The 11,927-nt window shown below is 48.1% G+C and overlaps 1 protein-coding gene across 1 annotated transcript; it reads left to right on the plus strand.

The window, feature by feature from the left end:
• Nucleotides 1-774: 774 nt before the first annotated feature.
• LOC141933561 (C-signal-like) lies at nucleotides 775-11,927 on the plus strand. The gene is made up of 6 exons (XM_074848321.1): nucleotides 775-992; nucleotides 8,804-8,855; nucleotides 9,158-9,345; nucleotides 9,827-9,982; nucleotides 10,851-10,961; nucleotides 11,177-11,927. The coding sequence occupies exons 1-6, from the start codon at nucleotides 852-854 to the stop codon at nucleotides 11,288-11,290; spliced, it is 762 nt and encodes a 253-aa protein (XP_074704422.1). The 5' UTR covers nucleotides 775-851; the 3' UTR covers nucleotides 11,291-11,927.

The raw sequence follows: 11,927 nt of genomic DNA on the forward strand, positions 1-11,927 counted from the left end.
TTTATGAGTGTGTGCAGACCAAGACCAGACTATTTAGCTGGGAAAGCATGCACAAGCGCTGTGGGTGATATGTGTGAGGGGCAGCTGAAGGAAGGAAGCCTGCAGTGATTTCCAGGAGCAGGTCACCCACAATGCGGGGTGAACAGTAAAGCAATGCTCGGAGCAGCCCAGAACGGCAGTAACTTGGGGAATCCAGAAATGTGGGTTCAGTTCCTGCCTGTTAGAGAACTTCTAGCTTTTCTTCTACCCACTCCTAGATACTGGGGGTAGCAATTTCACCATTGCCCATTTCTGTCGGTCTTACGAATCAGGGTGATTTCTTACGGGGCAGTCACACGATGCCCAGCACAACTTCAGCCATGCTCGGGGAGGTTCTGGTTTTTCCCTGCAGAAGTTTGTGAAACGGGGCATTTAGGGACCGACTTCAGTTGTGATCTCGGCGAGAGAAAGAGGGGGAGAAGAACAGATTTCTCTTCCCCTTTTGCAAAGCCAACGGCTGCCTGAGCACGCTCTTTTCTTCCGCGGGGCTACGGCCGAGAAACTCGGGCAAACAGCGCACGCTGCCGCGGGCTGGCTGCGTGGCCGTGGGCTCTCGGGACGCTCCCGCCAGCCCGAAGCCCCGACGAGCCGCCTCCCCCCGCCGTGGAGGGCGGGAGCCCAGCCCCGGGGGGGCGCGGGGCCGTGGGCGGCCGGAGGCAGCGGGGGAGGCGCCGAGCCGGGCCGGGCCGGGCCGGGCCGGGCCGGGCGGGGCGGCGGAGGCGGGATCGGGGCGGCGGTGCCGGCTCCGCGCAGGTTAAGAGCTTGGTGGGGCCGCCCCGGGAGCAGACCGAGCCGTGCCGAGCCGTGCCAGCATGGCCCAGCCGCGCTGCCGCTCCGTGCTCATCACCGGCTGCAGCCGGGGCATCGGGCTGGGGCTGGTGCGGGGGCTCGCAGCCGCCAGCCCCTCCCCGGATTTCGTCTTTGCGACCTGCCGATACCCCGAGAAGGCGCAGGTAACCGGGCCGGGGAGGCTGACAGCCCCCTCCGCTCTGCGTGTATCGGGGACCCCCCCTCCCCGGTGCCGGCTGGGCCGGGCTGCGGAGCCCCCCCCCCCCGCCCCACTCCCCAGGCGCATCCGGAGAGGAGCCTGGCTGGAGATGCAGCCCGAAGCACATGTCCTGGCAGTCGCCAGGCAGTGCTAGCCCGGGGGGCTGGCGGGGGCGGGGGGGATGGAGAAGGCACTTCTGGAAGTACAGAAGAGATCGAGCATCTCTGCGACCAAGCGCCGGTGTCCCGGCAGCGAGCGCCCAGGGTGGGAGGGGAGCTGGGGGCTGAGCTCCCGCCCGGGGTGAGTGGCCGAATCGGGGGTAGAGCCGGTGCCGTGAAGGTCTCCGAGGCTGGAGGTGGAATGAGCACGGGCTGTCGCTATTCGGCGGCTTCTGTGCCCTCCCGAGAGGCGGAGAGGCGAGCCGGGAGCTGCAGCCCCGGCTCCGGCTGGGCAGGTCGGTGGCGGCAGCATCTCAGCCGGTTCCTCGAGTCCCCGAGCTCCTGGCTGGATTTGCAGCTGGAGCTGGGTCTGTCCTGGCCGCTTCAAGTTTTGCACGGACGTGGAGCCCTGCAGGGCTACTTCCATCCCCCAGAAGCCAGTGAAACCCGTTGCAGCTTTCCTTGTCTCTTCTACGTGGTGTGACTGTGTCCCCAGAAGGAGCTGAGCCCCGTCTGTCTCTTCCCTTTCTCTGCTGGACTTGCAACAAGTGAGAAGGCCCAAATGAATGATGAATTAAACACTCTCTTAGTGTTCTTCTTGGCTGGGTAGGGACCTTCTGCCGAAAAACATAGTGGCTTTTGTTACATGTTGCTGGTGAATTTGCTTGTGGCCCTTTCCCCTTTCAGCCAGCATTCCCGCTGCTGCAGCCCAGCAGTAATGTGTTTGGCTTCTTCCCCATCCCTAGACTGTCATAAGTGACTGTCAGACAAATTAAAGGTGCTCCCCAAACCTTTGGGAGGCAAATCGATAATGAGGGTTATCAGTCTGCTCACTTTGTGGCCACTAGTGTCCTCTGTTGCATCTCCAGTCTGATCCCGACCCCCTCAGTAAGGCAGGTGCTGGGGCAGCACTGCAATACACGCAGGTATCGCCCTCTTCCTTTCCTAGGAAAGCTCCAGAGCTGCAAGAATCAGAGCTCTCAGCTCTGTGACTGTCTCAAACCCCTGTGTATTGGCACAGGCATTCGGTTGGAGAATTGATACCAAAAGCCCTACTTCTGCATCTCCCCTCTTTCAGGCTGCCTTAGCGGAAGACAAATTCCCTGGCATGTGCGGAGGTAAACAGAGCTTCTAAATCTGTTCCCTTATGGTGGATTTTATTCTTTTCAGTGCAAACTGTGATCGCATCATGCTAGCAATAAACAAAACATAGCAACTTTGTTTACTGCTTAGCTACACAAAACTTCAAGAGCTGGTGCTGAGGCTCTTCATTCAAGGATGGTAGTGCAGGGCCGGGCAGAGGATGGCTGCAGCCTGGCCACTCAGTTCTCCAGCAGCACTGCGCTGCTCTGCAGGTACTTACAGAACTGAAGGAAAAGGTCTTAATTTTGTTTCTTGTCAAAAAAAACCTCTCCAGCACAAAGGCACATTTAGGATATTTCTGAATCGAATTGCTGAGAAACAGTCCAGCAAGACTGAAATCTGGTGCACAGACTGCCTTTCAGAGCCACCGGCTCCTGCAGCTTCCCCCCTCAGCCCCCCTTCTGCACTACATGAGCTCCTGAACAGGTATTCACTGCCATTCTGTTCGCTTTTAACTCCTGTTACAAGATCTGGCATTCGTCCCAGATGTATTTCCTATTAGTGATTGCACAACAGCATGGTGTAGTAGTGGTACAGGAAACCAGCAGAGACATATGACCTGTTGTTAGATAGAAATCTCCCCGCTTAGTTGTTTGTTCTAAAGCTGCTTTAGCCGGTGCTGAGGGAGGTTCTTTTTCACTAATTGGCCCTGTGTTCAGCAGCGACTTCTCATTATAATGCTCTTGGATCAATTACATGGAGCAGTGAAATGGTTCCTTCAATAGGAAGAGCTTCCTAGGAAACATTACACGGACGTATCTTAACAAACTTGTGAGGTTTTTCGTGTCCCCGGTACTTAAAAATCTTGAGTAAAAAGGCTGGTAAACCTGCACCAGAACATGAAATAGCCTTCAAAGAGTGCAGTGTGCCTGGGAAGAGTCTGGGTCACTCCTCGCTTGCAGCAGTAGAAACCTGGAAAGACTGCTGGCACTCGTGTCTCATGTAGGCAGGAAGCTGGCCAGGAGCCACATTCCAGTAACCCCGAGTGGTGATCCTGCAGGCCACATGGGATGCATCCTAAGCTTTTTTTTTTTTTAACTTTTTTTTTTTTTTTTTGGTGGGGGGGGCAAGGTTTGTCCTTGGTGGATCAGGGTGGGTTTTTGTTCTTTGTAAGGACCTCTAGGCCATGTGCTGCGCTTTGGCAGTACATCAATAAAAACCTCTGCAGGCAGCTGAAAGCATATTTCTAACAGATGGGTTTGGAAACTCCACAAGGAAGGAAAATCTTTACTAAAGGTATTGTAGTAGTCTCACTAGCATTATTTGTCCCACCTGCAATGCGTGAAGTTGGCACAAAACTTTGACCTTCTGAGGTGTGTTTCCACCATGCGGCTAGCCCTTCTAGCTGGCAGAGGGCAAGCACGGACGTGCCTGAGCCTCTAGCAATGGGGCTCAGCACCATATCCAACTGTCTCAAACCTTGGGTTCAATCTGGCAACGTTGCTTGAGTGTGGTATGGTAAGGAAAGGCAAAGGTTCAGTGATTTTTTTTTTTTTTTTTTTTTTTTTTTTTTTCTTTCCCAGAGAGAAAACTTTGCCTTCACTAACTTTCCAGTCAAATCTTGAAAACCCAGAGTTCGGGTTCCTGCACTCCAGAGGCTGGCACTGCAGACTTGTCTTAGTGCACGTGGAATGGGCTCTGCCCATCTAAGACCTGTTTGTTGACCATGCAGACTGGGCTGTGAAGTTGAGTGACTTGTTCTTTCTCTGCACACCTGAGCTGTCAGTGCTTGTTTTTTCTCTTGACAGTGATTCAAGCGGTCTAATTTTCTTTCCTCCCACTTTGCTTTGTGGTAAGTGACTGTATGAAATATCCTGCTTAATGTGAGTGCACTGCTCCCCAACTTCCTCTCCTGGATTAGAGGATGAATTTGGAGAACAGCAACTTTGGACAGTTCTATTAAATTTTGCTCTCATCTGGTTTGGTAGATTAGCATTTTTCTGTTGCAGAACGCAGGGAGGGGGGGAAAAAGGATGCAAAGAGCTTAAATGAAAAGCCTTTTAAACATCATCTTCCAATTTTTAGAGGAAAAGTGATTAAATATGCTTAGCTACTGGCAAATCCAGCGCCCATCTTGGGGACAACAGTCAGCAGCAATTCCCTGGTAGCTGAGAGTTATCCAGAGAATCTCTCTCGCAGAGCGTACGCTGTTACAGAGATGACTACCTACTTCGGAGTTCTCCAAGCAATGGACAGACAAGAGCCCCTAAGGACCTGACTTTAGAAAGGGATGCTGGAGAAGAGTCTGACTTTGCTTTCCTCTGCTTACTACGGAAAGCAGCATGTCTCCCATAACTTGTTAACCCTGGGATAATGCTCAACAGCTGCAAGCTTTTGCATGTGAGTCTGTGCTGGCAGAAGTTGTAATAACTTGAGTTCTTGTGCTGAATAGCTCCTAGGTGGCCTCCACAGAACATTTGCCTAACAAATGGGCTTTAGATCACATGATAACATGCAGCAGGCCTGCAGGCGCATCTAGATAACCGCTGCCCCTCCTTGAAAAGCACCATACTAGACTCCTTCAGCCACACTTTGATTCTGATTTGCCTTTACTTGGGCTGCTCCAGCACTGAGAGTGGAAGCAGCTACAAATCTCTTGCAAAACAATCCTGACGTCCTGTCTTTGCACTCCAGATGGACAAAACCACAGTACAGTTATTATCAGGCAGCCTGGATGGGCTCACGGACCCATCTGTAATTCTCCCCCCCCCCCCTCCTGCTTGTCTTTCTTGCTCTTTCTTCCCCCATCCTGCTTCCCCATAAAAGGGAAAGAACTCTGACCCAAAGCCCAAGGCTACACCTACTGATGGTGTAGCCTCTGTAGTCCCCTCTCTGACTTGCTGAGGTAGGGAAGGAAGCGATGGCTTTCTGGGCCAGCGAGGTCGCTGAAGGGGATCCAAATGGCCCTGGTGCTGATGTGTTCACAGTGCTTCCTGTACTCAGCTTGGCTCTCCTAGGCTGTGCTGAGAGCTGAATGTGGGGCCTCAGGACAGGAGCATCCCTTGTTCCTCCCGCTCTCCCCGCAAGCCCAAGTTTGTTCCCAGGTGAACAAGAAAGCGTTCAGTTCCTCGCTGCTCAAGAGTCCTCTACTGGGCTCTGGAAAGCTTCCAGGGCTTAATGTGCTGTTTCCCTTCCTCTGAAGTAGGAGATAGTGTTACTAACAGTGCTGTGTCTGTTTCCTTGTCAGACACAGAGCTCTCACTGAAGTGCTTTCTGCACACTGTCTCTTGTCAGGTTTTGTTTTTGTTTTTTCTCTGCTACATGCCATGTGGTCTGCTATTGGGAAGAGCCGCTGAGCAATCTCTGGAGCAGTGCTCTAGCAAGATAGATGTGTTGTATTGGGCAAAGGGGGCATTCCTGAAGACTTTCTAATTTTGGGTTATTGCAGTGTTGGGTCTTTTTCTGCAATTCCTACAGCATTAAGGTCTGGTTCTTCTTGAGTCGGAGAGGACTGTGAATTTGAGGCAGTCTGCAGCAGCTTGGTGTAAGCTATTACACAATCAAACAGTAAGTTGGCTGTACACTGTGATACTGTCTCAGAGAAACACGGGCAAATATGTTACATCTTTGACTTTGTCCTGAGTGCAAGCAGGATGATGTGAAAGGATACCCAAGTAGCCTTTGCCTGACAAAGCTGTCTACAGGCTATGTTAGTTTGGCTTGATTGCTTCCAACTGGCCCAGTAAATCTTGCTAAATGACAAAGACAACATAACTTTCCTGGTTGAAATCTAGCAATAAATATCCTGTGTACTGATGAATCTGTATCTGGAGCCTTGAGTGCCAGAGGATCTTGTTTAAATTGGAGTAGGCTGACTCTTTGTTAATAGTAATTAAAATCAGCAAGCAGGAAACAACAGATGCTAATCAGAGTTTAAATTTTTCTTGGAATCCCTAAGAGTTGATTCTCATGGGTAACTATTCAGGTGTGGAGCATTTCTAGAGCTACCAGACTAAACAGAGTATTAGGGGCTTGTGCGGGTTTTTTTTGTTGGTTTTGTTTGTTTTTTAAATTGGCTATCACAGTATGCTAAGATGACTTAGCCTGGGATATGTTGGCTGTACCTACTGTCTTTAAATGAAACTGCGTAAACTGACATTCAAATACAAGCTGTGCTTCAAAGAGCAGCACCAATGAGCTCACTTGTTCTTATGGATGCATTGCTATTATGGGCTGCACTGGCTCTGGGAGACTGATCTGAGATTTTTGTCTTCCCAGGGGTTTAACCCATTTCTCCTGGGTGCAGTGCCTCTTCTGCACTAGCATGTTGGCATAAAAAAAAGCAAACACAAGTCTGCTGCAAAAAAACCCATGCAGACAACTTTGGTGGTGTAGGTTTGGGTTTTGTTGGGTTTTTTTTGTCTTGTTTTGATGTGGGGTTTTTTTGTTTTGCTTTTAATGGGGGGGAGAACAAGGTATTTGACGGATGACCACAGTGAGTTTCAGGAAAGCTTATCCCTTCAGTGGGGAGTCAATAACTAGTATATGCATGCATTGCAGTACTATTTCAGAGTTCTCTGGACACAGGAGGCTTTTGATCTCTTTGATCAAAACAACTTGGGGTGGGGGAGAAGAGGAGAAGCACCACACATGGCTGGTGGCTTGAAACAGCTCTATCTGATTGCACTGCCACGAACTTGTCTCGGTCCTCCTCTCTGCATGTTCCTTCTAGTCACAATAGCAAAAAGAATAGACTTTTCTGCAATTTTTAGCTTTCCTAAGTGGATTTTTTAGCTTCTGTTTATATCAGGTGGAGTAACATTCTTGAAGACCAAAGCTGTCTAAGTTAGCTTTATGCCTGGAAGCTGCCTCTGAGAAACTTGAACCACTGAAGTGGGAGTCACTTGTTAACTAAGTAATTAACTAAATGGAAAACCCATTGAATTTTAAACCTGATTTGCATGCAGCAATTGTAATTTCATGCTGTTTACGTCCTGGAGAATGCTTAATGCTACAGTGTTTGGAGTTTTTAATTGAACATCTTGCTTACTCACTTCAGAAGCCTTTCAGTTGTTGTCACTACACAAAACAACTCTGGCCTTTTAGTAAAAGTTAGTATCTTGTTTCTGTCAGAGTAAAGCAATCTGACTATAAATAAATGAACAAACCTTGAGAAGCCAGAGCACTTCTGGAGTTTATTATCAAGTAAGTGATACTGTCAAACTAAAGTCCAGTGGACGGTCCAAAGCCACATAATTATTGCAGGCCTTGACATGGCAGAACTATTTCTGACTATCAATAAATGAGATAGTGTGTTCTGAGCCTTTGTTGAAAACTGTCCCGTTAAGCCCTATCCAAGGGAAGGAATGTCATCTGATTTTGTGCTCCTGACTTGTTCCTCTTCCTTCCCCCTCCCCTTAATAGCCTCAACTGCAGTTGTAGATTGTCCTCAGTGGGAGAACAAATTTTCTAAACAAGCCTGGAGAGAATCCTGCAGACTATGAACTGAGATAAAAGATGTAATGCGTTATAGCTTGACAGAGGACATGAAGTCCCTAAGCGTCTCCAAGTGGCAAAGAAGTACTCTTTCAAAATCAGCCCTCCTGACCCCTATTCCCAAAGGGCTCCTAAAGAAATGGATTTGCTTGAGCTGGAACATTTGGCCACGGTTGCTCAGTCCCCTAAACATGGCTGGGAGTATGTAATCCATCTGTTACATTTGGCCACACTTCCCACTTGGCTACATGGCACAGAAACCCAAGTATTTCAGCTGGGCCTATAAATCTAATTTGGATACACTTTGTCCAGCAGCAACACCAGTATAGTACTAATTTTCTCCCAGAACACTAGTCATTCCTCTACTGAAAAGTCGTAGACAGGTGACTGAATTATGGCTATCTAGCAGAGAGAGAATTGTCCTTGTGGACAGTTGCCGGGTATGTAACGATTTCACATGTGCTTTGCCTTCAGTTACAAGAATTGAAGCTAATGAGAGTGCAGAGAAACAGAATTTCCATGGGAAAATTGCTAGGAGACTTTTCCTGCAAAGAGTAATTCCAAATTCTTAAACATGCCTGTTGCCCTGAACTGATGTCTAGCACTAGGTGAGCTTCAGGAGAATTTTGCTTTTCTTACAGAAGTGGGGAATGACTGGCTTGGAATGCAGTCTGAGCCCCGGGTCTGCTGCGGAACTGGCAGTGGTAGCTGCTGGAGGGAAGACCTTTGGTTACCCTGCAAACGCAGCCTCGAGTTGTACACTCTGAGAACTAACTCTGTAATCTGGCGTGCTGGTATCTTAACTAAGCAGGTGAAGAGTCCAGTTTCTTGGAGCAATTGATCTTGCTCTCAGAAAAGCTGCTCAGTGGGTTGGAAAATAAAGTAGTATCACTGCCTTCAGCCCAGTTATGAAAAGAAATGGCAGTTACAATCCTGGAGGTGCAGATCTCAAACTGTTTTATCTAATAGCCATGGATGTAGCCATATGTACATATAGATATATATAAAAAAGATAACCCAAAGAATTTCTTCTTCCTAGGAACTCCAGCAGCTTAGCAAGCAATACAGCAATATCAAGCTTCTCCAGCTGGGTGAGTAAAGGGCTTATACAGATGTTCAACTAAGTCAGCTGAGTGCATCTTAAGAAACTGGTCTCCTTGGTGATCAGTAGCTGTACATGACCTCCAGCAGCTGAAAACAGTCAGCCTCACCTTAAGATACGCTGGGGAAACATAATCTATGCCAAGCCTTCTGTGCATTGTCATCTCTGTGTGCTGCCTAAATGTCCCCATTCAGACTAATGCCTTACCTTTGGCTTAGCACATGTTGTATAGTGACAGATGGCGTTTGAACCGCACAGTTCACTGTGGCTATTCTTGGCTCCTCTGCGCAGATGTGGTCTGTGAAAACAGCATCAAGAAAGTAGTCAAGGAAGTGGAAGAAATTGTGGGAGACAAAGGTCTGAACTGCCTCATCAACAATGCTGGCATCAATGTGGTCGCTTCCTTGGAAGAAGTCACAGCAGAGACAATGCTCACCATTTATGAAACCAATACAGTTGCCCAGCTGATGGTCACCAAGGTAAGAACTGGGAGGAATATGCTTTATCTATGGTACTATAAGTACTATAATATGGTACTATATTTTTTATATATATATATATATATATATTTTCCACTGGTGATCTGGGCATGTAACCCAAGCATTTGTCACCTTGGAACTGCACAGACACAGGTCTGATATCAAACCGCATGCCTAGAGAGCAGTGAGATCCTTTTATCAAGGATCTTCCTCTTTATTCAAATCCATCTGGCATGAGGTCACTTCAGTGGACAGGCTGGGCTAGGAGGTGGGCAGAAGAGGCTGAAGGTCCTTGCTACTTACAGCTGGCTGTTACAGAAAGGTTTCCTCTGGCCACCTTGTCTGGGGAACCCTCACCATTCTCTACTGGTGGCAGAGAGTTGTACCGCAAGTCTTCATAGAGCAGAACCTGAGAGTCTGGTTTGCCTTGAATAGGCCAAGAGCAAGCTGACCAAATTAAAACAAACTCTTGTTTTCACAGGCGTTTCTACCCCTTCTGAGGAAGGCAGCCCAGCTGAGCACAGGAATGGGCTGCCATAGAGCTGCTATTATCAATATGTCCTCTCTGGCTGCCTCCATGCAACTCGTCCAGGCAAATGAGATGTTCCTCAAGGTCTACCCTTACAGGATAGCAAAGGTTTGTAGGCTTCCCTGGGCTGTGCTCACGGGGTGAGGGCAGGCTGTGTGTCAAGGACCACTCTGAGCTTAAGATGACGATGTGAGGTGTGCAGCACCTCCTTGGAGAGGCTGCCACAGGAACTGTTCTTGTTCTTCACGTGGGTGGAAATGGGATCTGTGAAAACTGTACATCTGGAGCAAGCATGCCAACTTTTTAAGAACAGGCTCGCAAATGCTCCATCGCTACGCTGATGTAGATCCATTCCAGAAGGACTTGGCATTCGGGGAAGAACTGATGCCATCAAGCATGTGTCCTATCAGCTGTGTTCCTCTCCAGCTGAAGCAAGATAGCAGGCATGAAACTCAACAAAAGGTGTGCTGACCTGTACGTGGTGATGCTAGTCAGCGAGAGGTGGAGTTTTAAGTTTTGTTACATCCAGAGACTGAGTTTGTATGAATAGTCAAGATTAGACAGTTTCTCCTACACCACCTACTCATAAGCTGTTAATATGCTTGTTTTCCCTGTTCGGAAGTAAAAAACTGAATGTTTGTGTAGTGATTATTGCAGAAAAACAGAGTCCTTATGTCAATATTATTTTCCCCACAGCTCCTTTGGAGTTTCAAATGCTACTTTATCTTCCATCATAACTTCGTTTCATCTTTGGGCAGTAAGCTTATAGCAATAGAGCTTTCACAGTGCTTCTCTTAACAGGTATCTCTGAGAATGAAGCCCCCACTAAGTCTGGATGAATTACTGTGATACTGCTACTGCTCTTTCATTTGTCAAGAGACAGCATGGTGGAAGGGAGGTGCCAGTCAGCTTGGCTTAAGGTCTTGCTAAAGGTTTGTAAAACTAGCACACTAATAGATGGTTTCCACTCTTGTAGACGGCACTGAACATGATCACCAGGTGTCTTGCTGCAGACTTGAAATCGGATGGAATTCTTTGTATTTCTTTGCATCCAGGCTGGCTTCAGACAGACATGGGCGGAAACATGGTAAGCGACATCTCTCTGAAAATGTCAAAGTATGACTCCCTTGTTGTCCCAGCCCTTGAGCAAGAACCCTCTGTACAGCATACACTTCCATGTGTTGCAGAGGCACACTATGAAACATGAAAATACATCCCACTTGATTCTAGTAACTCCTTAAATGCATTTGATTCTCTTCTGTAGGATATTCCCAGTAATAATCTCAGCTTGATTTGCTCTAGGCTCCCATGCAGGTGCAAGAGGCTATCCCAGGTATTCTCTCCGTTATGGACCGTCTTGGTGAAAAAGAGAATGGTTCCTTCCTGGACTGGCAAGGGGAAACTCTACCGTGGTAGAAGCACACAGTATACTACAGAAACAGCATGTCAGTCACTATTGAACTTGTGCCACTAATGTCTGTGTCTCTAGGGTTTTCTTATAAGCTAGTTGAAATAGCCAGTCCGATATCCAGCCTCTCTCTAGGTGTATTTGGAAAGTGAGGTGGCTGACTCTTCTACTTGGTATTGCTACTGCTCTGTTCTAACGCTTCCTGCAAATACTACTGTTCTCTTAGTGATGGGTATCTCCTGGAACCATCTAAAATAGATTAAAAACTGCAAGTTAAATCCAGGGGCTGGTTCCTCTTCACTTCCAAAACCAAAGTGGGCCTCTCGCTCTCCGCAGAAGTAAATGACCTGACCTCAGAGTAAGGCCAGTGCAGGCCGTCAGATTCCAGTATGTTCAGTCTGCTGGAGACACGTGTCTGGAAAAGATCCTTTGGTTTCCTTCAGTCCTAACTGAGCCAAGGCTGAAATTGCCCAGCTCTAAACTACGTGAATTTGGCACTTCTGTAAATTCCTCAGCAACCTCTGAGTGTGTCCCCAGACACTTGCTTTGTTCCCAGTGGGTGACTAGCAGCCTGATACGAGGGTGGGAATGTTGTTTTGTACATAAACTTCTGAAGTGTCTTCAATAAAGTCTTGTTTAAACAAA

The sequence above is a fragment of the Strix aluco genome, chromosome 22 (assembly GCF_031877795.1).
Source record: "Strix aluco isolate bStrAlu1 chromosome 22, bStrAlu1.hap1, whole genome shotgun sequence".
NCBI classification, from domain to species: domain Eukaryota; kingdom Metazoa; phylum Chordata; class Aves; order Strigiformes; family Strigidae; genus Strix; species Strix aluco.

What these genes read in the sequence shown, in the direction of transcription:
- LOC141933561 (XM_074848321.1), top strand. Translation starts at nt 852, where the DNA reads ATGGCCCAGCCGCGCTGCCGCTCCGTGCTCATCACCGGCTGCAGCCGG. An exon ending in GATACCCCGAGAAGGCGCAG is followed by an intron (nt 993 to 8,803) that starts GTAACCGGGCCG and finishes TCTTCTTCCTAG; the next exon opens with GAACTCCAGCAGCTTAGCAA. An exon ending in CAGACATGGGCGGAAACATG is followed by an intron (nt 10,962 to 11,176) that starts GTAAGCGACATC and finishes GATTTGCTCTAG; the next exon opens with GCTCCCATGCAGGTGCAAGA.